Raw genomic sequence first — 27,922 nt, forward strand, 5'->3', positions numbered from 1 at the left:
ATGGTGGAGCAGGGAGACGCGGCGCCGCTGCTGCGCTGGGCCCAGGGCCCCGCCGTGTCCCCACCGCGGGCCCCGGAGCTTCAGGCCCGAGGCCGGGGCCGGGGTTGGGCCGGGGACGCGCGGGCGCCCGAGGAGCCTGGGCCCCCCGAGGTGCTGCTGCAGCCCGGGCGCCTGGAGCTGGGCGACGTGGAGGAGGACCAGGTGGTGGCCGTGTTCGTGGTCACCTTCGATCCCCGCTCGGGTGAGCACCGTGCCGAGCCGGGCTGGGGCGGCCTCGGGGTTCCGGCCGTCCCTTAGGCCTTGGGGGCCGCGGGGAGGGCTCACCGCGGCACTCCGCCCCTGTATCCCCGCACACCTGCACGCCCGCACTTGCGCTCCTTCCCCTGCACCCCCGCTCTCCTGCGCCCCCGCCCCTGCACCTGCACCCCCGCATACCTGCACCCCGCCCCCACACCTGCACCCCGCCCCCACATCTGCACCCCGCCCCAACACCTGCACCCCCGCACACCTGCATCCCCGACCCCCACCCCTCGCACCTTCCTCAACGGGCGGCTCAGGGTTCCAAGCTGGGCCTCGCCCCCTGCCAAGCCGGCGGCCCTCGGCTGGATCTGCGGGCCCCTTGGTTCTGCCCGCCCCTTGGTTCTGCCCGCGCGCTTTGTCCCTGCGGCCCCACCGCCCCCCACCTTTGTACCTTGGCTTCCTGTGGACCCCGTCCCCACGGTCGTGTGTGCACTTCGTTCCTGACGGTCCCCTCGTGTAGCTCAGCAGGGCTTGCTTTTGTTCTCCCGCGTTTCTTGCTGGGCTGACAGGCTTCCAAGTAGAGACAGGAGGAAAGCCCAGGTAAACTCGAGCCAGAAGGGCCCGAGTTCCTTGCTCTCTGCCCCTCCCCCAGCCCTCCAGCACCACAACTTTCCTAGCAGCCAAGTTCACTGTCCCGATGGAGTGCTCGACTTGGCGCTGGAGATCAGGGATAGGACAGCGGGGCTAAGCTGGGGCCAGAGCTAAGAAGCTGCCTCAGGTGGAAGGGCTTCCAGGGAGCAGAGAATTAAGGGCTGCCTATTTTCTCATCACCTTAAGGAGCCCTGGGGGCGCAGTGGTTAAAACAATCAACTGCTAACTGAAAGGTCGGTGGTTCAAAACCACCAGCTGCTCCATGGAAGAAAGATGTGACACTTGGAAACCCTATAGGGTTACTATGAGTCAGAATCCATTTGCTGGCAGTGGGTTTGATTTTGGTTTGCACCAAGGGAGGTGGGGGCCACTATTGGTGCTGAGAAGTTCTGAATGGGGGTTTTCTCAGAAGGCCTTGGGTATCTGTGAGGGGCTGTTGGAGCTGGAGGTGTTCACACCTGCAGACTTGGTTCTAGGTAAAAAAACAAAAGAAAATTAGCCATGTTTTCCTGAGAGTCTGTCCAGCCACTTGCCTATCAGAAAGGAGATTTGCTTGTCCCTGGAGTTGGCTCCTGTCCTCCAGGATGAACTAGCCCTGCTTCTGAAGAACCTGTGAGCCAGCACCTGGCCTGATGGGGGGGAGGGGGGGATGGGAGGAACCTTCAGGTTAGGGTTTTGAGATAGATTCAGGTATGGCCGAAGATGGTGGTTCCAGGCTGGACCACCTGTGATCGAGGGTTCTGAGCCGGCGAGGCACCGGAAGAAGCTGGAGTTCACGGAGGCGGGGTCCCTTTTGTAGCAACAGAGTTTATGGCGAGGAGGACTCTGGCTCCCCACTCTGATCTGCTCCTTTGCCCCATTCCAGTGGCTTTCAGACTTTTTCGACTTGACCCACCACATGAAAGAGAGTTCACATCACAACCCAGTACACCTATGGGACAGAAACAAGAGTTTCAGGACATAGGATTGGCCCCTTCTTCATCCAGCACATACTGGTATTTTCTCTTCCTTTCCTCTTTTTTTCAATGCTCATCACACCTGCTGGTCATGACTCTCATATTGGTTGGGACTCTCAGTAACCATTTGGACTTTTTTTTTTTTTTTTTACTAAAGTTACCCTTACTGCCAGACAAGAACAGCTACTTTATAACTAATTATATGCCTCATGTCCTACTACATCACCTACCAGGTGCCGTGGAACGAGCTCCAGCTTATGGCAACCCCGTGGGTGTCAGCGTAGAACGCTGCTCCGTAGGGTTTTCTATGGCTGGCGTTTTTGGAAGTAGATAGGCAGGCCTTTCTTCCCAGGCACCTCTGGGTGGACTTCAACTTCCAGCTGTTCAGTTAGTAGCCGAGTGTGTACACCATTTATACCACCCAGGGACTCCATATCACCTACAGGTAAATAGACACCAGCATAAGATTCATTCGGGGAAGTGGTTACAAGCAACTAGGAGACATGGAGACTCTACCGGGGGCTGACGCAGTGGTGGACCTCTTGTAGACGCTCTGGTGGTAAACCTAGGGAAGGGGAAAGAAGACCCTCCACTAACCACGGAGAGAGGTGACAGCATTGAGACACACACACACACACACACACACACACACACTTGTGGAAGGGCTTTCGGACTAAGGTTGGTGTGGAGAAGGGGTTGTCACTAACACTCAAACACTTACTTTGCGCAAGCATTTTGCTCTAGCGCTGTTTCATTTAATTCTCATCACCACCCTGTAATGTGATGACCACTTATCGCCAATTAATACACAAGGAAACGGGCCACGCTGGTTAAATCATTTGTAAATATTACCTCATCAGTGAATAAGCTCTAAGTAAACTCGAAGTCCGGTTGTCCTTCTCATATACCACCCTGCCTGAACTTCTGCTCCCTAGCTTCACATTTGTACTCCACCCAGGGGTGGGAGGACAGGGAGGGGGGAGAGAAAGAACACCTTTTGACTTTATTGGGTTTCTGTTGTTGTTGGAAATTAGTTGCTTCCCACCCAGGAACTTGTTTCTCTTTCTTTTGTCATCTATCCTAAATGGCACTTGGTATCTGTAAAAATATTTTGATAGTCCTTCTATAAAACACAAGTTCTACAGGACGGCTCTTTAAAGTAGAAGACAGGGAGAATGAATGGTGCTGAGTTCCCCAGGGCCTCAGAGGTTAGCACTGGGCAGGGGCCCTCAGAGAGCACCCAGGGGCCCCCGTGCCCCCTTGTCATGGCTGGAGAGGTGAGTGTGGCCGCCATTGCCCCGTGAGCTGGAGACTCCCCTGGAAGGGAAGCACATCCTCCGACTTTAGCACGAGGTCTCCCCACTCTCCTCCTGGGGCACGGCTGCTGTGTGCACTTGTTTAATCTTGGCCCGTGCACCAACGGGCAACTAACAGAAACTAACGCCGAGGCTTTTGCCTGCCCTTAGCCTGTGTTACCAAAATCAGAGCTTCTCGCAAAAGTTATTACTTGGGAGTGATTTGTCTCTCTATTGCCTGCCTGCCTCGACCTCCCCATGTCCCTTCCACCTTGATCATTCCTCCCCTTCCTTAGGAGCCCCAGGTATTCCCCTCAGCCCCACCTGGGCCTCGCATTCATCCCTCCACCCAGGATGGTCGGCATGTATCTGAATCAGAACGTGTGTGTGTGTGTGTGTGTGTGTGTGTATTTGGGCAGGAATGTGCTCAGTGATTCTCAGACTGGTGTGTGGGGATAGGAGAATGATTCTTGTTTTATTCCTTTAGATAGAAGTTTTAGAAAGCTGAGTGAGAACCTGTAGGAAGAATCAGAGAAGAGGGCTGAATGCCATTTTCATTGGATTCATGGGGTGAAGATTATGGTTGTTGGATCTACAAATGACTTGAAGACCAGGGGCTTCAGGCACAAGATGAGGGGCACACACACCATACACACATCACACATATGTATACATACACGCACCATACACACGCCATACAACACATACGTACACATATACACACACACCACACAACACACACACACGTACATACACATAGATATACACACAGCACACACCACATATACACTCACTCACACACATACACACTACAAAACACACATACACACTCCATACACACATACCACACAGCACACATACATACACACACTCACACAGACCATGTGCACACTCACACACACACTCACACACACACACAATAGACTCACACCCAGTCTCTATGGGAGCAGGCAGTCCCGAGGACGGTGGTACTGGTGTCAGCCCTACAGAGCTGCTATTGAAGCTGATCTGGATGCTCACTGGCTAAGCGGGTGAGAGAGGCTGGCGGCCAGAGACTGCTGCCCTGATCAGCTGGTGCATGGCCAATTACCAGTGGCCGCACTGATGGGCAGGAAAGTGACCAAGCTGGGTGGGAATAGGAAATTTAGAGCAAGATTACGGGCTGCAAAGAGCTCTCGTAAGACCAGGCCGCTCACGGGCCAGTTCCGCTGTCCAACGAGAAAGTGCCTTAGGGTGACTCACTCGGCTGTGCTTTCTCCGATGCTCCTGTCAGAGGTCAGCAGAGCGCGGCTGGGGCTCACTGTGTCAGCCCCAGGCAGCCAGAGCCTCCCCAGGCTCTGGGTGACTCACCTGCTTGTGGTTCCAGGGAGAAGTCGGATTGTGGCCATCTGCTGGGATTTCTGTTCCTTCCCTTGAAAGTCTATGTGAAGGGAAAAAGAAGAAAAACCGGTTGATTCCAACTCATGGGGAGCCCATATGTCTCTGGGTCCCTGAGTGGTATAAACAGCTTGCACTTGACTACAAACCAAAAGGTTGGCAGTTCAAACCCAGCCTGCAGTACTGCGGAAGAAAAGCCTGGTGATATCTGCTTTGTAAGATTACAGCCAAGAAAACCCTATAGAGCAGTTCTACTCTGTAACACATGGGGTCGCCATGGAGAGTAAAGCCAGGGTACCAACTGTACCCACCACTTCCCGAGTGCCTGCTATGTGCCACGAGCTGTCTCTCATCCTCCCGGCCAGCCTCCTGTAGTGATGAGAATGGTTCACAGAGCTGTTCAATCATTCCAAGTCACAGAGCCCAGGAGGGGAGCCCTGGCCCATGCCACCTGACCTCCCAAACCGAAAAACCAAACCTATTGACGTAGAGTGGATTCCAACTCCTAGCAACCCTTTAGGGCAGAGTAGACCTGCCCCGCGGGGTTTCCAAGGGGTTTCCAAGGCTGTAAATCTTTTATGGAAGCAAACTACAACATCTCTGGAGCAGCTGATGGTTCGAACGGCCAGCCTTCTGGTTAGCCGCGGAATGCTTAACCACTGCGCCTTCAGGGTCTGTGAAACCAAGGCTTATCTACGCAAAATGAAAGCACTGGGAGTCAGCCCTGGGCTGGCCTATGGCTGATTTAAATCACCCGGATTAATTTCTTCCTGATTCGGGTTTCTTTGTACTGATTCTTTTTTCCTTTGCTTTGCATATACTCTCATCCCAGGTGGTTTTTAAGACTTTTAAAAATTATTTAAGACCCAAAGTCAATTGGTTGTTTTCTTTTCTGATGTTGGGTCTGAGCCAGGTAATCTTATGAGGTTTCTGTCATCTCTGGGATTTGGTCGCTCCCCACAGAGGTCGGTATATAGAGGGAATGTGTTCTTGGGACCAACAGAACTTGGGGTTCTTGCCTTTGTTCCTTGTTACTTCCTGCCTGGAATTAGGGCATATGGGTACACGGATGGGACGAGTGAAAATCTAGGTATATGCTGAAGAGCGGAGCCTGGTGCAAAGCCACACTCTTGCGATCCAGAGGGGCTGTAAGGGGCTCGAGCTGATAAAATGAAGACCTCAAAAGGCATTCCTGGTCAGGAACCACCTGTCTTGGCTTCCTAGTGCTGCTGCAACAGAACACCACACTGTGGCTGCCCGAAAAGAACTGACGGTTCTTTTCTCATAGTTCTGAACACCACACTGTGGCTGCCTTATAAGAACAGACTGTTCTTTTCTCATAGTTCTGGAGGTTAGACGTCCAAATCAGGGCCTCGGCCATGTGGATTCCTTCTGAGGGCTCTCCCCTAGTTTCCAGTGGCTGCCACAAGCCTTGGTGTTGCTTTGCTGCTTATGGGTCTGCCTCTGTTGTCACATGGTGTGACGTGTGTGGCATCCTGCGTGTGCGTATGTGTGTCTGTACTCCCGTTTAGAAGACACCACTCAGAAGGGATTAGGGTCAGGACTCACCCTACTTGGTATGGCTTCATTAGCGTAACAAAAGGAAAACCCTCTCTCCAAACAGAATCACATCTACAGGTACAACGGTTAGGACTTCAACATATATTTTGGGGGGACACAATTCAATTCCTAATACTACCCAACAGGGAGGGAGAAGGAGGAAGAGATTTCTCATTAGAAAGAGATTGCTTTGGTTCAAGACCATTGCTTTCTTTAAACATTTTGAGACAAGCTTCCTAACAGGAAGCTGTCACAGCCACTAACGTCTGTTCTCTCGAGGGAATTGGTGGTTGGGTGAGATCCAGATACGCCGGGAGGATTTCCCATTTACACAGGAATAGTCAGGAGACAGAAATGGCCCTGTGTGTTCACAAAAAGCCAGAGTAGGACTGTGCTCCACACGGTTGTCAGTGCTGAGTTTTGGGAAGCAAATTGCCAGGGCTTTCTACTGAGGTGCCTCTGGGTGGACTTGAACCTTGAGTGAGTAGCTGAGCACCTTAACCGTGTACATAACCAGGGACCCCGTATGTGGACAGGACAGACTCCAGAGCTTGGAGAGCATTAACTGCGGAGATGACGCACAGAGCCGCCAGGCTGAGGGTTACAACACTGAAGGGTCAGACCATCTACTCACCAGGCCAGGCGCCCTCCCCCGCCCCGGCCCTTCTGGCTGCCCCTGGCTCCCCGAGTCCAAGCTCCTCGAAACAGGATGTATTTGTGTTTGCATGAGGCCAGCACCTGGCCCAGCACTGCCAAGTCATGTCCAGCAGTGTTTGTTTAATGACGGGCCAATGTACAATGCAAATTATCACTGTTATTGCTCCTACGGTCACTGGGACTCCTGTTTGTAGCCAGAAGCCAGGCAGGACGTGTGGGGACCAGTGACAGGCCCAAGGCCTGGACAAGAAGACGAGGAGAACAAGTTGGGGGGGAAGGCACTTGTCAAAGGAGACTCCTGTCTCTTTGGGTGGTTGTCACTGGAGGCCCCAGCTCTCTGCTGAGCCCTTCTAGTGCATTGTAAAATCAAAGCGTTTGGAGTTTGCTGATGGAGCTTGAGCCTGGGACAGGTAAGTGTTCAGTGTGAGGATTTCCGGGCATTCGACGGCTCACCCTAAGGATTATTATGCTTTTCAAATTTAGTTTCCTTGAAGCTTCTACAAAATCCACATTCAAACTGGTTTCCTATTTGAGAGTAATGCGGTCTTTCCGCTGAACAGTGCACTTTAACCATGAGGCTCTTTATTCTCCTGCCTTCTGTGGCACAGTGCCACAATGATTTTTGTTATTGCAGAGTCCTTTATGGTCATTTGGTTAGCATTCTGGGGTCCCCTAACAGGCTATTGTAAGCTGGGTGGCTTATGAGAAGAGCAATGTGTTGTCTCACAGCTCTGGAGGCTGATGGCAGGGCCAGGCTCTCTCTGAAGGCTCTAGGGGAAGAACCCTTCTTGCCTCCTCTGGCTTCTTGGCTTGAAGCCATCATCACACAGCGTCCTTCTCTGTCTGTCTCTCTTCTCTTTCATGAGGACACACTCAGATGGGATTAGGACCCACCTGCTCCAGGATGACCTCATGTTAATGTAACTAGTTCCATCTCCAAGGTCCCTATTTCCGAACAAGGTCCCGTTACCTGGTACCAGGGGTTAGGACTTCAGTGTATCTTTTGGGGGGCACAGTTCAATCCGTAACAGCCATCTGATGTTTTTTCACATCTCTGTGATTCCAATTATTTTCTCCCAATTTGTATGTCAACATTTTTTAAACCCCAGAGAAGTTGAAAGAAGAGTACAGTGGGAACCTGTGTAGCTTTCACTTAGAGCACCCATTAGTTAACATTTTGCTACCTTTGCTCTGTTCTTATATAGTCAGTTCTGCTCTGATGTGACACACATGTTCTTAAATGTCACCGTGATAGGAAAAAACCATGCAATAAAAGCCACAAAGCTCTGGGGAAAAGAGGGTTAGAGAGACAACACTAAAAAACTTTGTCAGTGGCACATAACAGAAATATTGCCATCTAAGGAAAATGCTTTTATATACGTTAACTGGTTAAGACAATCATAAGTAATCAATAAATACGGCACCTTCCCTTGGAGAACCCTGGAGTTTGCTTGTGGAGGGGGGCATTGGCGGGGTGAGCTTGTGAGTTCTTGTGCAGGTGTGGAAGGAGGGTTACCTGAGATGGGGTAGAAAGAGGTGACCCCAGATGTGGGTGGGCGTTCCACCCGGGGAACGGAGGGAGCCAGTAGGGGCTTGAGGTGTATGCCTGGGTGCATTTTGTGTATTCCCACCTGGCTCGGTTCAGCTGGGTGCACTTTTCCACGTCACCTGTGTTTTCTTGATCAAAACCACACATAAGCAAACGTGAAATTCCCTAGGCTCAACTGTACCCTAATATATCTATTGTGTTGGAATAACTTTGGCGAGTGTTATGGCAGAATTGACTATCTATACAAACGTTGTTGGGTGCCATCGAGTTGATTCCAACTTATAGAGACTGCCCCATAGGGTTTCCAAGGCAGTAAATCTTTACGGGAGCAGATCGTCGGGTCTTTCTCCTGTGGAGCCACTGGGTGGGTTCAAACCACCGACCTTTCAGTTAGCAGCTGAGTGCTTAACTATTTGTGCCACTATGGCTTTTTTTTTTTTTTTTTTTTTGCTGACCCTTTTGAAAGTAAGTTGCAGACATCATGGCCCTTTGCTCCTAAATACTTCAGTCTAAACCTCCTGAGAAGGACAGTTTTCTACATAACCACGATAACATGACCACCCTAAGGTAATTATCGTCAGCCCCTCAAGTCGCTCTGTGAAAACACGCCTGTGCTCAATGAAACTGTGCTGACGAATGCCTGTCCATCCTGCCCTGAGCGCTGCACTGCGTGGGGCACCTGAGGGTGAACAACCCAAGTTCCTTTAAGAAGCTCGCAGTCTCCTGGGAAGACAGTCATCTAAGACACTGAATATACTAGGCTGGGGCTGTATCTACTTTCCTGTCATGCCAGGAGTGTGTCGGCAGGAATGTTCTTCCTGGGAGATCGAGAAAACTATTCCCGGCATGGTGTTCTGGACCTGTACTCCATTGGGTCTCCCACCTGACCCTGATGTATCTTTCTTCCCAGCCCAGAGGGGCTTGTATCCATCTGGAAGTGAGAGATGCTGGGTGCTCCATCTGGTTCTTCCTGTTTCTGTAGAACAAGCCTGGCCACGTACAGAGGAGCACAGAAGAGGGCCTGAGAACCAGCTGAGGGATAGGAACTTCATCCTCTAGGTCTGTTGTATTAGCCAGGACACGGGGTTGGCCGTGAGTATCGGAGACTCAAATTAATAGCAGCTCAATCAAGAAAGGACTTGATTTCTTTTTTCATGTAACATTCAGGAGCTAGCTGGCCCAGGGCTGGCATGCTGGCTCAGATCCACGAGGCCACGCAGGGATCCAGGCTTATGTTGGCTTGTTGCTCTAGCATCTACTCCACAGTTCTTGGGCTGATGCCCTCATCTACAAGATCAAATATGGCTTATCTCCACATTCGAGGCAGCAGGATAGAGGAAGGCACAGGACACTCCTTCCCTTTAAGGGGCATCCTGGACATGGCCACCTCACTTCTGCTCACATGTCATTGGCCAGAATTTACTCACAGAGACCTTGTTGTTGTTGGTTGCTGACAAGCTGATTCTAACTCACAGCGACTCCATGTATGTCAGAGTAGAACTGCTCCATAGGGTTTTCGTGACTGTGACCTTTCGGAAACAGATTACCAGGCCTGTCTTCAAGGTGCCCCTGGGTGGGTTCAAACTGCCAAGGTTTCTGCAAGTAGTTGAGTGCTTAACTATTTGTGCCACCCAGGAACCTTATATAGACATACTTAGATGCAAGGAGATACCGAGAAATGTAGTCTTCCTTTTGGGAGGCCATGTGCCAAGCTAAAGATATTCTGTACAAGAAGGAACAAATGGATATTTAGGGGCCGCTTGCAGGATCTGCTAAGCCAGCACTCCTAAAAAATGTTTTCTATAAAATTAGTCCCTTATGATAAAAAAAAATTATGATGTTCCTTGAAAAAATAGGTTCACCGGCCAAATAATTTTGAGAAACGCTAAGTACTGTATGGATTTAGAGATTCACACTGCACAGTGGCGTATGAAAGGCTCTGAATGAGCCCCAGATCCTGGAAACAAAGAAGCGAAGGCTGAACTGTGGAGAAGGGCCTCAACTGTGGGGAGAGGAGAAAGGGTTAGGGAAGAACGAAGAGCTACATGGATCAGAGAAGCAGGAAAAGAACCCAAACAGTGAATTATCATGGGAATCAAGGGAAAAGAGCAGATGCTTTTGTGTGTGTGGTGAAAATATACACAACAAAGCCTTCATCAATTCAACAACTTCCACATGTACAATTCGGTGACCTTGACTACATTCTCCACGTTGTACAACCCTTATCGCTATCCTTTTCTAAATTATTCCACCACCGTTAACATAAACTCAGTGCCCCCCTAAGCAAGAACTCCCCTTTTCCTCTCTCTCTCTCTCGCTGCTGATAACCACTAATAATCTTGGGTTTCTATACACAGTAAAAAGTGTGAAAGCCAGAACCCGTGTAAGGTGGAAACCTGTCAGAGAAGGAACACTCAAATATTTTCCACTAATAGAGAGCGACACAAAAGTGGCAAGACTGGACCCTGTCAAAGGCAAAAGACTTGTGAGACCCCAAAAAACAAGGCAGCCTCATGAAGTTCTGGCTCTCACAGATTTCATTGTATTTGCTTTTTTTTATATAAGCAAGATCATACAATATCTGTCCTTTGCGACTGACGTATTTCACTCAGCATGATGTTTTCCGGGCCCATTCATGTGGTAGCATGCATCAGGACTTCATTTCTCTTTATGGATGAGTAACGTTCCATCATGTGTAGGCACCACATTTTGTTTATCTGTAAGAGGGTATGTTTCTGAGGAACTATCCAATGCCACAGAGAGGTCTATGAGAATGAGGATTTATTTGGGGATTTGTCAAAGCCTTAGTGGTCGGAGAAAGATGAGATAGAAGCAAGATCTCAAGGAGTTCAGAACAGAGTAAAAGATGAGGAGATGAGGTAGAGGGCATAGAACCCACATCTGGAGAAACAAGGCTGTGAGAGGCAGAAAATTTGGAAACAACCAGGCCAAATGGCAGAATCAAAGATGGCATCTTCACCAGAAGGGAGAACTGTGTCCATCTGAAGGAAGAATCAGAGGTCCCTTGCTGGCCATCTGAGTAATTCAGGAGCTTGACCAGCAAGCACATGAGGGATGAGATGAGCCACTAAACTGCATGGTAGTTCTGTCAGCTTCAGCCAGCAGGCCATTTACTGAGAAGCCACACCCTTTTCTGTGAATGATCCGCTTTCTCATGTCTTCCCTTTTCCACAGGAAACATGGTGGAATGGTGCTTACCTCAAGACATCGACCTTGAAGGGGTTGAGTTCAAATCTATGGCTAGTGGGTCTCATAAGATCCAGTCTGATTTCATGTGAGTACTTCCAGATGAAGTCTTCTCTGTACCTTCTCCTCTCCCCTGCGCCTTCCCCACAGCTTGTGGGCTCTGACAACGTGTGTGCAGTTTTGTGTTTACGTCAGCTTCCCCAGCAAGAAGAGCCCAGTGGTTTCATGACCCAAAAAAGGCTAGAACTCCCACCATAGATGTTCTCCCACCATCTAAGAAAGGAGATGGCCCTCACTAAAGGTTCTGCTATAATGAAAAGACGGATGGAGTTTTAGCTCAGTTTGGGTTAATTTAACACATTTCTGTGCTTAAACTTTTAATTGCAGCCTCAAGGAAGGCCAGTTTATTGTTTTGCATACAGGGGGCATTCAGGTTTTTGTGAGACACAAACAGAAAGAACTTAAGGGTGATGAGGAAGCTTCAACCTCATCGCTGGGCTGAAACCATGACTAATACAAGTGCAGAAAGGGGAAGGAAATAAAACAACAACTGTAATCATATGTCCTACTGAAATTATCAGAGACTCAGGAAGTGGGGGCCAAATCCACATTGCTTATGCTAATAAAAGAGTCTAGTTGTAGATGGGCCTGAAGCCTAGTCTTTGTTCTGGTTCTCCATTTGAGTCATAAGCTCTGGTGCAGGAGAGTAGATGGGATGGTCCATGGTCCAGGGCGGTTGAGCGGCAAGACTGCCAGAGACCAAGTCCTGGCCCTGGAGGGGTGTTCTTGGCCAGCCTGTGGTCTCGGGCCTTTCTCATCAGTGAGATTGAGTGGCTTGGACCAAATGTTCCCCGAGGGCTCCTAAAAAGTTTGTTTTAAGGCTGAGCTTTGTCATTTGGCGCCCTAGACACAGTTGATTTGCTTGGTTTGGGACTGCATCTCAAAGAGAAAAACAGCATTTCTCTCTCTGATTTTGAGCCACACTATACGTTTGGTCCCTTTCAGCTATTTCCGAAAGGGTCCCTTCTTTGGCCTGGCCTGCTTCGCCAACATGCCAGTGGAGAGCGAGCTGGAGCGAGGCGCCCGCATGAAGTCGGTGGGCATCCTCTCTCCCTCCTACACCCTGCTCTACCGGTACATGCACTTCCTGGAGAACCAAGTTCGGTACGTGGCTGGAATCGACTTGACGGCAACTGGTCTTTTTGTTCACAATTTATTTAACTATTTCACTGTTATGGGCTTTTAGGTTTTTGTTGTTTTCACCACTGAAAACATAAGCATCCTTGTGGGCAAATGATTGTTGCCGTCCATATAAAATTCTCTGGGCCACATTCCTAGAAATAGAGCCAGTTGACCACAGGGTATTTACAAGGTTCCACTGGATACAGATGGCAAGTTACCTTTCAGCAAGGGGGTGCCATTTTGTGCCGGCCCCAGCAGTAAGTGGGAGCTCCCGCCTTAGTGTACTCTCCCCAGAACCAGGCGTAATTTTGACAATATTGCCTGGTGCACAGCTGTTAACATTAGTGAGTGGCCATTTCGAGCCATGAGTTTTTCTTCCATCCTTTAGGACTCTTTCTTGTCCCCAGTTGGAGTCTCTCTCGCCTCCCATTTTCTCTTAGCACCTATCATCCAGATGATACGGGATGGGAGTTCCATCTCCAAGTGTAACTCCTCCTTCCCTTTGAGAGAAGAACGTGCCATAGATTCTTCTCCCCGATCTCCCGCAGAGCTGGAAGACTTCATCTCTATAATGACTTACTCACTGTTCCTAAGTCCTTTTCTACTTCCTTGTCTGGTCTGATCCTTCCCAGTGAGGAAGGAAGAGCAGCGGTGTCTTCCTACCTAGCAGACAAGGAAACTGAGACAAGAGCTGATCCTAGAGCAGTGTCCTTTCATCTGTACCCCACCACCTTCTGGCCAGGTGATCGAGGCCAACAGACATGCCAGGCAGGGGGAGTTGTTGGAGAAAATGGGTACGCCCAGGTCCAGCAGCTGGTCTTCTGTGTCATCATCACATTCTTGGGCTTTCACAACCCCAGCAACAGTGTCCCCGGAAACCGAAAGAAGCCCCGGTGGCATATAGCACGTAGCACGGGCAGTACAGAGGAAGAACAATGAGAGGCCTTGTCCCCAGGGCATAACTGGGAGCCTTGTCCCCAGGGTGTAACTGGGAGCCAGAGACAACATCTATAGGAGGGGTGAGAGCATTTGGCTTCCTGATACCTACAAAGCCCTTTCTCTGCTGTTCTGCATTTGCAAAGGCAGCAGACAGACTGGTTCAGACCAGTCATGGATGCCCCAGGTCTTTCATTCTTGCATCAGCTTAGTTATTGGCAGGACATGGTAAGGATGGCCAGAGGAGTCACAGTGGACATCAGCATGGTCATTGTCTTACTGTGACTGCTGCGGTAGCAAAATACCACAAAGTAGGTGGCTTATAAGAATAGAAGATTATTGCTTCACATTTCTGGAGCTAGAAATCCAAATTCAGGGTGTCAGCAGGACCATGCTCTCTCTGAAGGCTCTAGGGGAAGATCCATTCTTGTCTCTCTCAGCTTCTGGTGGCCCCAGGCATTTCTCGGCTTGTGGCTGCAAGTTCACATGCCTTCCTTCCTCTGTCTGTCTATGTGTCTCTTCTCCTCTTTTGTAAGGATACCACTTGAGTTCTTGGCTGCTGCTTCCATAGGTGTTGACTGTTGATCCAGTCAGAATGAGATCCATAACCATTCTGTCAGTTTGTTGTACTACAGTGGCTTCCGTGTTGCTATGACGCTGGAAGCTATTTCAAATGCCAGCAGGGTCACTCATGGTGGACAGGTCTCAGCAGCATTTCCAGGCTAAGACAGATCAGGCTAAGAGCATAGGAACCCTCAAATCAGAGTTGTCCCCCAGAGAAGAACATCGTTTAGGGGTAATTTTTTGAACAGAGTTGATTTTTTTTTTTCCTTTTTAAAATGTAAACTTCTTGAAGGTCTTATTAAGGGCTTGTCCTGTGTCTTCCTATTTACCGATGGTTCTGAGCCTTGCTGTGAGCCCTGCCAGATGCTGCGGGTTGGACCAGAAAGAAGGAGCCCAACATTTCTGAGTGACTGCAAGGGCGTGCTATCTATCTACATCATGTGCACCTCAACATAACATGGAGGTGGTTCTACTATCTACATTGTACTGAGAAACACAAATGGACAAGCAGGTTTTGGAGAGTTCAGCTCCTTGTCTGTGGCCTCACTGGAGGAAGGGCAGCCCCACCCTGGCCATTGAAGGTGGCGTGGTGCTCTGGGACAGAGACTCTGGAGAGTGGCTGGCTACCAGCTGGACAGTTAGAGTCTGGTCCTGAGGAGTGGCCTCAGGCTCAGAGTAAACCACCAAAGTTGGGTTGGGAGGTGGCACTGGCACAACTAAAGTATGGCAGGCAGAGTGTGTTCCCTGAGCACCGCTCTAGGAGGGGCGCTAATGAGCCGTTTATATTGGCCATTGCAGTTCCCATCACCAGCTGTGAGATCATTCACCAATTTAAAACTAACCGCCATAGGCACTTGTTGTAGTTATCTAGTGCTGCTATAACAGAAATACCACAAGCGGGTACATTTAACAAACAGACACTTATTCTCTCACAGTTTAGGAGGCTAGAAGTTCAAATTCAGGACACTAGCTTTAGGGGAAGGCTTTCTTCCTGTCAGCTCTAGAGGAAGGTGCTTGTCTCCTTTCAACATCTGTGGGCCTGGCATTCCTTGGAGATCTCCATGTGTCTTGGCACCAATCTTCCCCTGGGTTTAGGAGGTTCTCAGCACAGGGACCCCAGGTCCAAAGGACATGCTCTGCTCCTGGCTCTTCGTTCTTGGTGGTATGAGGTCCCTCATTTCTTTGCTGGCTTCTCTCTCCTTTTATCTCACGTAAGATAAAATGTGATACAGGCTACACCCCAGGGAAACTCCCCTTACATTGGATCAGGGCTGTGACCTGAGTAAGGGTGTTGCATCCCACTGTAATCACCTTACAACTGATTGGCTGATCCACATCAAATCACATCATGGGGGATGATTACATCATTGCATAACTGCCAAGCCACTGAGAATCATGGCCCAGCCAAGTTGACACATATTTTTGAGGGACACACTTCAATCCTTGACAGTGCTATTTTCTGTAGATAGGCCCCTGGGAGGTGGATGATTTTTGGTCATGGGTGATATTTACTGTCCCAGGGCCAGCCATACTTGAAGATGTCACCCCTTACTCAGTGAAGCTGTATTTTGAGTTCTTTTCTTTGCAATGTGATGGAAATTGTAGGGCGCCAAGAAAATTAAAATGGGCTACAAGGGTTTGGGCACCTTTTATTCGCCCACTAAACACAGTACTATATGATACCCACAGTGCTCCTGTGCTTGGCTTGAAGGCAGGTCCTCCACAGTCCAGGTGGCCCAGGGTCTCTGTGTAGCTTTCTTGGCTTTTTGAGGCAGGAGATAGGGCTATCACAGCCAAACTTCTATCAGCACGACAGAAGACATGGGGTAGGGAGAGAAGGAGCTCGGATGCTTTTTTCTTATTGTTTTATCATGGCAAAAGTATATATAACAAAACATTTCCAATTCAACATTTTTTTACATGTACAATTCAGTGACATTGATTATGTTCAACATGTTGGACAACCGTCGCCACCGTCTGCTCCCAAATTATTCCACCACCATTAAAAGAAGCTCAGTGTCCCCTAAGCAAAAACTCCCCCTTCCCTTCCCTCTTACCCTTCGCAGCCACTAATGAACTTTGGTCTCTATACCAAAACCAAGCCAAACTCATTGCCACTGAGTCTATTCCAGCTCGTAGCGACCCTGCAGGACAGAGTAGAACTGCCACATAGGATTTCCAAGGAGAGCCTGGTGGAGTTGAACTGCCGACCTTTTGTTTAGCAGCTGAACTCTTAACCACCATGCCACCGGGTTTCCTTGGTCTCTATACCTTTGCCTATTCCATCTAAGTGGGATCATACAACATTTGTCTTTTTGTGTCTCAGTGTCATATTTTCAAGGCTCATCCATGTCATAGCATGTGCCGGGACTTCATTTCTCTTTATGGCTGAGTAATATTCCATTTTGTGGATGGACCACACCGCGTTTATCCATCCGTCTGTCGATGGACATGCGGATTGTTTTCGCCTTTGGGCTATTGTGGATGATGCTGCAGTGAACATAGGTGTACAAGTGTGTTTGCATTCTGATGCTTTTTCTTACTTTAGTATTTGGTGCAGCGTATGAGCCCTGGATCATGACCATCCAATAAGAGCTATTTTTTCTTATTTCAGACATTCGGAGAGTGGGGGAGGGGGTTGCTTCTCTTTAATCTTTTCTGACAACAGAGAGCAAACAAGCATAGTTCGCAGACAGAGCGGCTTTCAGCAGGGCTCTGTAGCTTCCACGTTACTCCTTCCCCAGCGAGCAGCCATTCCCCAGGCTGCACGTGCAAAACCTTGCTCAGAACAATAGACGCTAGTCACAGTCTGTTAATTTCGTCTGTTTCCCATGAGGAGGGAGCTGTGACATGGTGCTATTGGGGGTATCAGGCCCACATATGAGTTTTTCCTGAGGTTCTTTTGTAGCACCAAAGGGGTCCCAGGCAACCTCAAAATGGGGTCCTGTTAGTGCACCAGGGCCTTTGCCCCTTAATGCTATGGCTGGGGGCAGGGCGTACGTGGCTGACCATGGCCAGCGCTGTTCTCACTGTCCGTGTGTGTGTGCACCCGTGTGTGCATGCGTGTATGTGTGTGCATGCATGTGCTTGTGTGCATGTGTCTGTGTGCGCGTGCGCATGTGCTTGCATGTGTGTGTCCCCGTGTGCATGTGCATGTATCCGTATTTGTACATGTGTGTACGTGTGTGCGTGGGTGTGTTGTGCAGGCATCAGCTGGAGACGCCGGGACATTACTCTCATCTGGCTGCATTCTACGAGGACAAGAAAGGGGGGCTCCACGCTGGTCCGGGGAGAGGTGGCCACCTGCCGCCCGTCTACTGGCTTCCCTCCATCCACCGGTACATGTACCCCGAGATGAAGGTGAGGTGGGCCTGCTCTCTCGCAGCACACAGTGTGGCTGATACGGCAGTACTGATGACTTGTTAATTCCTAAGGCACAAATCTTGGGCTCTGCCTTCAGGAGAACAGGATGGCATCGTGAGTGGTAACATAAGCATTGGGTTCTCTTACAACATAAGGCAAGTCACCTTAAGCTATGTGCTTTCTAGATACCCAGACATCTAGCACAAAGCTGTGTATGAGGCTGGCCAGTGGTGGCAGGCTCCGGGGGGAAGAGGTGCATTTGAGTCTCTTAATTGCTTCCGATCATTTAAAGCTGGACACTTGAACAAAAGATGAAGTGTTTGATGAACAGATACAGTATTCTCTTAGTTACGGTATTTTTAAGTGCTTGGACTTTGGTATGAGAATATGTCTGTTCACACCTGGCCAAGTATGAGGTATTGGCAGGTACAGAGAAGAGTCAGGACAGGAAGCTCCTCCTGCTGCATCTCCCTCCCTGGGCCCCTTACAAGACACTTCAGTGGCACCCAGGGCTGCCCCACAGAGAACTCAGGCTAAGGGACAACCTGGGGAGGCATCTTGGGAGAGGAGATGGTCCCTGTTTGGCCAGGTGGAAACTGCGGGGTGCTCACTCCAGTCCGAGGTCACCCCGCCGTTCCAGACCGGGGTGGGGCCTGCTGAGTCCTCGAGGCTCAGGGTTGGTGCCCCTACTGGGCAGCCGTAAGTCCCTGCACTCCGCCCTGAGTCTGCGCTCTCTCCAGAAGCTGTCTCACCTGCGTCCCAGGCAGGAATGACACAGTGACATGCAGAAAGCTTGGGTGGCACTGAGGCTGCAGCCTTTCTGGTCCATCGGTGACAGTGGTGTTGCTGCATATTGGACCAGTACAGCGTGCTAAGTATTTCGTGTGGTTTCCCTTGAGTTTCCTCATTTTACAGATAAGGAGAGTGAATGGAAACGTGACCAAACATTCCCAGGGCTGCTGTCTCAGTAACTGGCAGAGCCAGCCAGCATGGGGCTTCAGTCCTCACTCCGAGGATGCTGCGCTCAGGGGCTGAGGCTCCTTGCATTCAGCGAGCCAGGGCGAGTGGCGGGCAGGCGGCCGGTGGCCTGCAGAGAGGCCTGGGCGGTGTCCCACTTGGAACCTGCAGACTCCTGCCTGGGCCCAGTGGCCGGGTCCCTGTAGACTTGGCAAGCTAAGCTGGGGCTGTTGCTCGTCTTCTATCCTCCCAGTACCCGGTTGAGGCTTTGAGCTGAACTTTTCATCAAGATACACTGTCATAGAGACACTTGAATTTCTGACTCCTAAAGACTTAAGGTCTGCTGTTTCCTCTGCACGTCTCTCACCCTAGTAAAGAGGCTGTTGTCAGCTGCCTTTCAGTCAGCCCCCCACTCGTGGTGACCCCCATGCACGATGGAAAAAAGTGCCATCCCCATGACTGATGGCAGGTGGACCGTTGTGATCCACAGAGTTTTCACTGGCTGATCGCCAGGCCTTTCTTCCTAGTCTGTCTTAGCCTGGAAGCTCTGCTGAAACCTGTTCAGCATCACAGCAACATGCAAGACGGGTGGTGGCCCTGCATGAGGTGCACTGGCCAGAAACTGAACCCAGGTCTCCTGCGTGGAAGGCAAGAATTCTACCACTGAGCCACCACTGTCCTCAGTCGTCAGTGACCCCTAAACACAAACTTCAGAGTGCCAAAGAAGCTGTTATCTTTATATATGTCCAGTTGAAGGATAAGCCTTTTAAAGGGAAAAATACCACTTTGTGTGGAAGTAACCACCCCTTACTGTATCTGTGTAGTTGTACTTGGGGTGTTTGGAGGAGAGGGTTTCGCGCATTTAACATTGCTCCCGGTCACATTCTAATGTGCGGCTCCCGCTCTGTCCTACAGATCACACACCCCGCCGGCTGCATGTCTCAGTTCATCAAGTTCTTTGGCGAGCAGATCCTCACCCTCTGGAAGTTCGCTTTGCTGCGAAAACGCATTTTGATATTCTCCCCCCCGCCCGTGGGCGTCGTGTGCTATAGAGGTAACGGGAAGCCGGGCAAGGGCTCTCACACGCTGCAGCGTCCTCTAGTTGTGGACCAAGTTCAGAAGAGTTGGGCCAATCGCGAGTTTTTTAAGCCTGGGGGTGGCATGTTGTAATTGGATTTGGATTTCAAAGTATGGGCTTGGAGGCAATGGCTCAGAAGACAGATGGGTGGTCTGGTGACAGACAAGGGGCTAGCTTAAAGCAGAGGGTGGCTTCCAGATGTGCTTGACGGACAGACTTGAGAAAACCTGGTGTCTGACGGACTCTGAGGTTCAGATGTGTGTGAGGCTGTACGGGAGGAAGAGCCTAGAATGACAAGTGTGGGGGGCTGCCAGATGAGGGGTCCAAGAAGAGGCAGGTGGGGAGTTAATACTGGATATGAGGTGTCTGAGCCTCCGTGAGGCATTTCTGGGAAGGCAGCCAGCAGGTACCTGCATGGTTGGGCCAGGACCTTCGGGCTGGGGTCTAAGATTCGAAGGCATCACATAGATGGTACTGAAGGCCGTAAGGCTGGAGGACAGGCTGGGGAGACTGAGCGAGCAGAGGTGTGGCAGTGCTGTGGTGCCAGCACGGCAGGTGGACAGCAGTGGTCAGCAGAGGAGCTGAGGTAGGATAGGGAGGGAGGGAGCCAGAAGATGCCAGGGGGACAGGAGCCAAGGGGATGGAATGTTTGGAGTAGTGGGAAGCCAACGGTGTCAGATTTGAAGCTAGACCTAGTGAGGCAGACTCAATACTATCTCCTGGACTTGGCAAGCACGTCGTGGGTGGCCTTGGGGACAGCTGTGGGACCCCGAGAAGTCCCCATTGCCTCAGACTGCCGGACACCTGGTCAGTCAAGTGCCAGGACAGCCCAGAGCAACACCCCTATAGCTCCCCGGTGGGTTGAGTATACAGAGAAGGTGCTGGCCCTGGGCTTCAAGGGCAGAAGGGTGGGGGCACGGCTGAGCCCCTCGCCCCTATCCCCACAGTGTACTGCTGCTGCTGTCTGGCCAACGTCTCGCTGCCAGGCATCGGGGGCACTATCCCTGAATCCAAGCCTTTCTTCTACGTGAACGTGGCCGACATCGACAGCCTGGAGGTGGAGATGTCGTACGTGGCCTGTGAGTGCAGGGCCAGCCCCACCCCAGCACCGCCACTGCTCTGCCCCCCGGACCTGCTTAGCATCCAGATGAAGCTCCCTGTCCCAGGGGTTGGGCCGATGCCCCTCGCTTGTCCCCCGGGGTCTGGCCAGGCCCCCTCCACACGGCTCAGCCCAGTCCCCTGACACTGGCTTTTCCAGGCACCACTGAGAAGATCTTTGAGGAGAAGCATGAGCTGTACGACGTCTACGTGGACAACCAGAACGTGAAGACGCACCACGACCACCTGCAGCCCCTGCTGAAGATCAACAACGCCGACAGGGAGAAGTACCGGCGGCTCACCGAGCAGAGGTGGGTGCCTGGCAGCATATGTGTGCTGTGAGGCACTCGGAGAGAGGACAGCGGGGTCTCTGTAGCCTGTCCTGTGCTGGGCTGGGACAAGGAGAGCCCCTGCTTCATGGCACGTTCCTGCCATCTTCGAGGCGTTGGATGGTGGGCACGGGGGGCGGCCTGTGTGGGTGAGGAGCAGGCGCCTGCACTTTGTCCTGGTGGGAGGCCGCATGGATGACTCCTTTCCTGTGGACTTGGTAATCTGTGAGGCCCCGGGAAGGGGCAGTGGCCCGCCCAGATGGCCATGCTTAGGTTGGCTGTGTGTGCAGTTAACACACCATTTCTGAGTACCCACGTCATGTGGACACAGCACTGGAGACTTCCTTACACATTTGCTCATGCCAGCCCCAGAAAGCGGGCTATCCTGTATTATCATCATCCCATTTCCTAGATAATTGGGGAAGACGGTCACATGCCTGAGGTAACTCAGGGCAGAGCTGGGCCTGGACCCCAGGTTTGGACCCCAAGCCCTATGTCCTCCTTCCCTGCCCCCCTCTCCCCCACGTTTGGACGGTGTGGGGGCTGCTGCTTTTTTATGGAAGGGGCGGCAGTGGCTGAGTGATGGCCTGGCAGGCTGTCACAGTCTGACGTGGCCCCTCCACAGGCAGATGCTGCTGTACTCCCAGGAAGTGGAGGGGGACTACAGCCCATGTGAAGAGGACCTCTTTGTGCTGTGAGTCAGGGGCTGTGGGTCTGCGCCGGCCTTGACCCCCTGCCCCAGTACAGTCCAGGATGCCCTTGATCACTGCCAAGGGCATTAAGAGCTGGGCTGTGCAGTCACCCTGAGCCTGAGATGCCACTGGGGGACCTGGGGAGTTGGGGAGGACCCCAGTGCTAGGAATTGTTAGAGGGTGTCCTGGTACCAGGGGGTGTCGGTAGGGGGGTGTCCTGGTGCTGGGGGTAGCTAGAGGACGTCTAGGTGCCTGGTGGGCAAGTTGGGGGGGCATCCCAGCACCAGGAAGAGTTGGTGGCGGGGGGAGTGTCCTGGTGCTGAGGGTAGTTAGAGGGCATCCTGGCACCTGGTTGGGGAACTGGGAGGTATCCTGGCACTGGGGAGTGCGAGGGGCACCCTGGCACTGGTTACCTGGTGGGGTGTACACACAGCATGTCCATAGCTCAGAAGTGGCCTGTCTCTTGGGATCCAGGGACTCCCATCCATCGCTTCCTCAAGCAGACGGTTGCTTGCGCTCAGTATTAGGACTAATCTGCAGGCTTAACTCTGGACTCCGATGAAGCCTGTCCCCAGATCTGGTGGTGGGGCAGGCGCCATGGCCTCCATCCCTCAGAATGGTGTGAAGTAGAACAGAACTGTAGCTGAAACAGAAGCAGTTCTCTAGCTTCCTGCTGGGTCTTCTCACCCGTCCTGGGGATGGGGAGTAATACTTGGCTCAGAGCCCTTTCTGGCTTTAGATTGAAAACTCAGTGTGGACCTTCAGCGAGGGTGCGGTAGCCCCGCTGCACTATGCTCTCAGACAGTCACACTATAGGGACGAGGCTGTGTCTGGGAGGGGAGCAGAGTGCGGGGCAGCCTCAGGAGGGTGCCACCACCACCGTCTCTGCTGCCTCCGAGAGTCCACAGGCTCAGCTGGCCGCAGAGCTCTGGAGAATGCAACCTGTAGACTGAGGCAGTCCATGCCGTTTCTGAACACGGTGTTACCCACGTGGCACCAAAGATCTGTGACATTTCAATCTTTGCATAATTTTCCAAAAAAAAAAGTCATCCGGGGATGACAACACTGCCCAGGGGTTGCGCTGAGTACTGCTGTATCCGTGCCTGTGGCTGGCTGCCCTTCCTCCTTTAAGGGAAGCTCACGCCCAGGGTGGTTGGGTCAGAGACTGGCTTGCCCCACTCCTGGGCGTCCTTCCTGCTGCCCTCCTGTCTGCTGCCCTGTGCTGTCTGCAGGGTCTGGGCTGTACAGCCGTCTCCAGCTCCTGCCCCCGTGCTGCTGCTGACCATCCTGCTTCCTTGAAGTCTTGACTTCAGAACTGAATTACCAGGGTTTTTTTTTTTTTTTTTTAATCTTTCTATTCTCCTTGAGACCAAGCAGGAAGACTGGTGGGCGGCCTCTTTCTGAGTCTGTGTTACACCCTTAATAACTCCCTCTTAACAGCGCCAGACCATCACACGCTCAAAGATTTTCTAAACGGATAACACACTCGGCTGCCAACGTAAAGGTTGGTGGCTCAGGTCCACCCATAAGCACTTTGGAAGAAAGGCCTGGAGGTCTCCTTCTGAAAAATTAGCCATTGAAAACCCTACGGAGCACAGCTCTGCGCTGACACACACGGGGCTGTCACGAGTCAGAGTCCACTCGACAGCAGCTGGCTTGTTTACTTTGATTACTGCCGAAGGGTTTCTTTGCCAGCTTCAGTAAAAAACCCAGTGCCCTCGAGTCAGCAGTACCTTCTAAACCAAACCAAACCAAACCAAACCCATTGCTGTCAAGTCGATGCCAACTCATAGTGAGCCTACAGGACAGAGAACTGCCCTGCTGGGTTTCCAAACGGTGGCTGGTGGGTTTGAACTGCTGACTTTTTGGTTAGCAGCCGAGCTCTTAACCACTGTGCCACCAGGGCTCCCAGTACCTTAAACCAAACCAAAACCAAACCCAATGCCGTTGAGTCGATTCCATCTCATAGTGACCCTACAGGACAGAGTAGAGCTGCTCCATAGGGTTTCCAAGGAGCACTTGGTAGATTCAAACTGCCGACCTTTTGGTCAGCAACCGTAGCTCTTAACCACTGCGCCACCAGGGCTCCCAGTACCTTATAACCCTTTAACTTTTACCTGGTTTTCTTCTTTCTTAAAAGATATTTCCTATTTACTTTTGAGACTTTTTCAAGTACACTGAACAGGTACTGTGTGAATTCAGGGATGAGTGCCTTTGTCTTGCATTCCCTTTTCTTGTTTCCTGTCTTGCAAATGCAGGTTCTTCCTAGAGCAGAACAACCGGATATTCCAGACATTGCTGGAGGTGGCTGCGAGTCAAGACAAGACGCTGACAGCAGAGCACGCCCGGGGCATGGGCCTCGACCCCCAGGGGGACCGCAGCTTCCTCCTGGACCTGCTGGAGGCCTATGGCATTGACGTCATGCTGGTCATTGACAACCCATGCTGCCCGTAGGAGGAGGGAGCCAAGGACCAGGAGCTGCTCTCACCTGGGGAGAGCAGCCTGGAGTTCAGCCCAGCCCCAGTGGCCTCATTTTTTATTAACTTGATACAAAGGAATATTGTTGATACTTTCCAAAAAGTCTAATTTTTGCAATTTCCTTTCTTCCCTAGCGGTAAGATGAGATCACCTTGGCTTTGTGTCCAGTTTGGGGGGATGTTAGAATCTACCACTTTCACCCAAGAGCCAATGATTTCTGGGCCTGGTTTGGTTTTAGGTACAAGAATAGACTCCCATCACTTGGTGAGTGACGTGGGAGCTGAGTGAAGGCCATGCATCACTAGGGGAGGGTCTGGGTCTGGAAACATTAGGATGGATGGTTCAGAAAGTCTGCGTAGTCTCTATCCCTCCATGTGCTCAATGGTAAGACAGCATGGCCTTAGAAGTGCCTCTGCCTAAAGGCCAAGGTAGACCAGATAACTACCTAAGGTTCTATGAATCTATACCCTTGGGGTTATGCTGCCTCCCTGCATACTGGGCCAAATCTGAGTCTTCTATGTCTACTAGCACCGGGACCTCCAAGAGGGACCAAATGGTGTTTGCGATGGGGTAACAGCTGAAAATAAAATAGAAGAAGCCCTGAAACCCTTCCTAAGTCAGTCAGTGGTGGCCATCCAATGTGACACTCCTTGTTTCTCTGACTTCCCACCTTTTGGGAGACTCCCGGAAGCCAGTGCTGGCCAGGGAGCTTGCAAGCAAATCCATCTCACCATCAGCCCCCTTTAAGGACTACACATCTGCATGGAGTCATCTGGGCAATCGTAAAGGGTTCATTTACACCGAAGGACAGAGTGGAGGTGGTTCAAGCAGGATGGAGGTGATGCTTATTCACCTGGATGAGAGCTCTCCAGTGGCCTTGCTAGTGCAGTTTCTGGACCAAACAGATTCCCTGGACTAAGTTCAGAAAGTACTGCAGCTGGTTAACTCAGGTTGGGGTATCGTGCTAACCAGGCTGTTAACCAGTTTGGATCCTCCACAAACTTCTCTTCGGCAGAGGCAACTTTGTTGAGCTAAGTAATTGGGGCCAGAGACCTAGCAGATTGGCTACAGAAAAAATATAACAGTGCCTTCTCCCAGCAGAGTGGACAGGGAGCCCCGGCGTGTAAGGAATGAACGCATCTGTTCCCCTAGGCGTTCTGCTCAGGGCCAGCCCGGCTGCTTCCTGCCTGGTCTCTGGCTGGGTGTGTGACGGACACCGTCCCCAGTGAGACAGCAACCATCCATTAGCAAGAAAGCCTCCCCTGGGACTGCAGACTTCAGGTCTTTTGGCTGTACTCTGGGATCTTGACCCGGGATTTTGGGTTGTTTGCTGTTGACAAAGGACTTCTCCACACTTCTTGCTGGCTCTGTGTGGGAATAGCCATCCACGTGTCCACGTGAGGGACCAGGCCCCCGCCAGCCTCATGGGCATAGCACAGCAATTGCTTTCACCTGGACAGCACACAGGTCTTGTCACAAGACTAGGCTTTTAGGGCTTATTGCTTTTTTCAAGTTATTTTCACTGTTGCTCCTTGATAGGAAGCTAACGACTTGAGAGAGTTGGGCGTGAGGATAGATAGATGTCGGTTTGCCAAGGTAGAATCTTGTCTGTAAATATATAAATAGGTATGGGCATTAAATGTAAGCTCTACAACTAACCCAGTTTTCTTCTCTGCAGCGTGGGCTTCGCCACCATTTCAGTGACGTCTATGTTTACAAAAGAAAAAAACCTGTGTTAGAAGCTGAGGCTTCTCCTTTTCTTCCTCTGAGAGTGGCCTTCTCTTCTTGTCTCTCAAGTGGGAAGGGGCCTTTCTAACTTGGGTCAAGTGACGGCTATTTTTAGGGGTACCCTAAGGCTCAAGGTTTTCTGAGTTGGGGAGGCAGGGTTACGAGTCGGGGCATGGCAGAGAGGAAAGGATTGGTTCTCTTGGGGCACATGGCAGACCCCCCCTTCTCTGGAACTTTCTGGAAGGATACTCTGTAAGCACGCCTGCCCCAGAGCCCTTGTGCACATCAACACTCCTGTCTCCAGGCGCCGATGCAAAGGTAGCAGGGTGATATCGAGGCTCCTGTGTTCCCACTGAATCGTCAGTCAGGGTCCGCGTTCCCTTTAACCACGTTCTGCTCTCGGCAGCTGTCTGCTCTTGGCCTCTCCTTAGGTCTCCCTCAAGCTAGCACAGAGGGCCGCAGGAGAACTGACCAGTGAGGCAGTGGCACATCCCAGTTCATGTGGGGCCGGGGCCAAGCTGGCCCTCCCTCCTGCATCCCCTTGAAGAGGAAACCCGCAGATCTGGCCTCCCCCCACCCTACTTCCAGCTTCCCTGCGGGGCACACCCTTCGCACAGCCCTCTGCCCCGACAGCAGCATGTTAGCTCCTTAGTCCCCTTGCCATGGTCTTTAGCCCTCTCTCTGCCTTCTGATGTCCGAGGTTTGCCAGCATCATGCCTGTTTCCTGTGTAGGAGATGGTGGAGGACAGCAGTGGCCAAGGGCAGCTGGAGATGTGAGCTCGGAGAGCGATCTGCTCGTGTTCAGAAGGTCGTGACTCCCATTCACTGTCTCCTTGTCCTGTCTACAAACCCTGCAGGGGCAGGACCAGGACCCCTGGCCTTCTGGAGCAGGCTGGAAACCCAGGGCTCAGAAGCCGAGGAGCCATCTGCACCCCTACACAACTGCAGCTCCCCTGCCTAGGCTTAGTCCTGTGGGATGCCAAGCCTGACCTGTTGCCTGCTGTGAACCTGGGAGTACCTCGTGCCAACCTGGAAACGCTGCTGACCTGTGACACTGCACTGCCATCCAAAGCCAAGCCAGTTGCCATGGAGTCAATTCCAACCCACAGCAACCCTACAGTACAGAGCAGAACGGCCCCATACGGTTTCCGAGGACCGCCTGGTAGATTCAAACTGCCGACCTTTTGGTTAGTAACCAAGCTCTTAGCCACTGTGCCACCAGTGCTCCCGGAAGGCAAGAGTCCTTGTGGGGCTGGAATCCAAGTTTGGAGTGGGTTGAAATCCATGTAAAACATGGCAGAGGCCTGTCAAAGTGGATTTTTTGTTCCCTTCTGTGAGCTTGGCAGATGGTTAACACCTTTGGGCACACGTCCAGTTGTCCTCTGGCTTAGAACTCTTCTCCAGGAGTGACACAGGCCTAGCGATCTGTCTGGAATTACCTTTGGCTCTCGTTAGGCACGAAGCATTCCTTACCTGCCGTCAATCCATCCCAATGTGCTGTCCCACCTTGGCCTGCAGGTACGTGACGGTGGGATGAACGGAAGGCCTTTCCCTATAGCACCTCTTTCAGCAGGCAAGGGGAGAGGCTGAAGTCACCATTTACCGGTGGACAGAATTTAACACGAGCACTTGCACCTGTAACTCACCTTGTTTTGTTCCACATGAAAACAGAGACGGAAAACTTAAGAGTAGCACGCAGGTGCAGAGAATTCCAAGTGCCACCTGGGAAGGTCTGCTTCTCAGCGTGACTACGATATTTTGGCTAGATGACCAAGGTAAATCATAGCCAAGTCACCATTTCATCCTGGTGGCCCTGAGTATCACCTCGCTGACTCAATACACTGAAAGGTCGTCAAAAATAACAAAAGAATTTGAGTATCCACCTTGAAAGCCAGGCCTGCAGAGCCTTTTGTAAGGGGCAGTTGTCAGTGAACCTTCAGTGGTGGGGCCTCAGGGCTTGCCGCTCGCCCTTGAAAGCCTCACTTTTGCCATTTCAGCAAATCATCCTTGGAGGCTACAAGGGGG

General features: G+C 51.5%; 3 protein-coding genes across 13 annotated transcripts in view; 1 reads left to right on the plus strand and 2 right to left on the minus strand.

The window, feature by feature from the left end:
• Window positions 1-1,721, minus strand: part of WEE2 (WEE2 oocyte meiosis inhibiting kinase) — a 38,935-nt gene extending 37,214 nt beyond the window's left edge. The window contains exons 1-2 of one of the 2 annotated variants that reach the window (XM_064289627.1): window positions 1,617-1,721; window positions 692-810 (exon numbers count right to left, since the gene is read on the minus strand). The gene's annotated coding sequence lies outside the window, so the exon portion shown is untranslated. Of the gene's footprint in view, window positions 1-691; window positions 1,502-1,616 lie in introns of those variants that run through there. The other variant, XM_064289626.1, reaches the window with a different exon arrangement.
• Window positions 1-27,822, plus strand: DENND11 (DENN domain containing 11). Of its 2 annotated transcripts, XM_064289629.1 has the most exons (10): window positions 129-241; window positions 1,757-1,886; window positions 11,481-11,580; window positions 12,498-12,656; window positions 17,381-17,534; window positions 19,410-19,548; window positions 20,520-20,651; window positions 20,831-20,981; window positions 21,625-21,693; window positions 26,755-27,822. In XM_064289629.1, the coding sequence occupies exons 3-10, from the start codon at window positions 11,486-11,488 to the stop codon at window positions 27,185-27,187; spliced, it is 1,332 nt and encodes a 443-aa protein (XP_064145699.1). In that variant the 5' UTR covers window positions 129-241; window positions 1,757-1,886; window positions 11,481-11,485; the 3' UTR covers window positions 27,188-27,822. The 2 variants fall into 2 exon arrangements, with proteins under 2 accessions (XP_064145698.1, XP_064145699.1); XM_064289628.1 differs by lacking the exon at window positions 1,757-1,886 and having other exon boundaries at window positions 1-241; window positions 23,950-26,868.
• AGK (acylglycerol kinase) overlaps window positions 1,716-27,922 on the minus strand; it is a 114,718-nt gene continuing 88,511 nt past the window's right edge. For all 9 annotated transcript variants that reach the window (XR_010322577.1, XR_010322580.1, XR_010322581.1 and 6 more), the window contains 3 exons: window positions 4,493-4,562; window positions 2,078-2,286; window positions 1,716-1,822 (listed from right to left, as the gene is read on the minus strand). The gene's annotated coding sequence lies outside the window, so the exon portion shown is untranslated. The remainder of the gene's footprint in view (window positions 1,823-2,077; window positions 2,287-4,492; window positions 4,563-27,922) is intronic.

The sequence above is a fragment of the Loxodonta africana genome, chromosome 8, assembly GCF_030014295.1.
Source record: "Loxodonta africana isolate mLoxAfr1 chromosome 8, mLoxAfr1.hap2, whole genome shotgun sequence".
NCBI lineage: Eukaryota > Metazoa > Chordata > Mammalia > Proboscidea > Elephantidae > Loxodonta > Loxodonta africana.

What these genes read in the sequence shown, in the direction of transcription:
- DENND11 (XM_064289628.1), top strand. Translation starts at nt 1, where the DNA reads ATGGTGGAGCAGGGAGACGCGGCGCCGCTGCTGCGCTGGGCCCAGGGC. An exon ending in CGGCGGCTCACCGAGCAGAG is followed by an intron (nt 20,982 to 21,624) that starts GTGGGTGCCTGG and finishes GCCCCTCCACAG; the next exon opens with GCAGATGCTGCTGTACTCCC. An exon ending in GAAGAGGACCTCTTTGTGCT is followed by an intron (nt 21,694 to 23,949) that starts GTGAGTCAGGGG and finishes TTGCAAATGCAG; the next exon opens with GTTCTTCCTAGAGCAGAACA.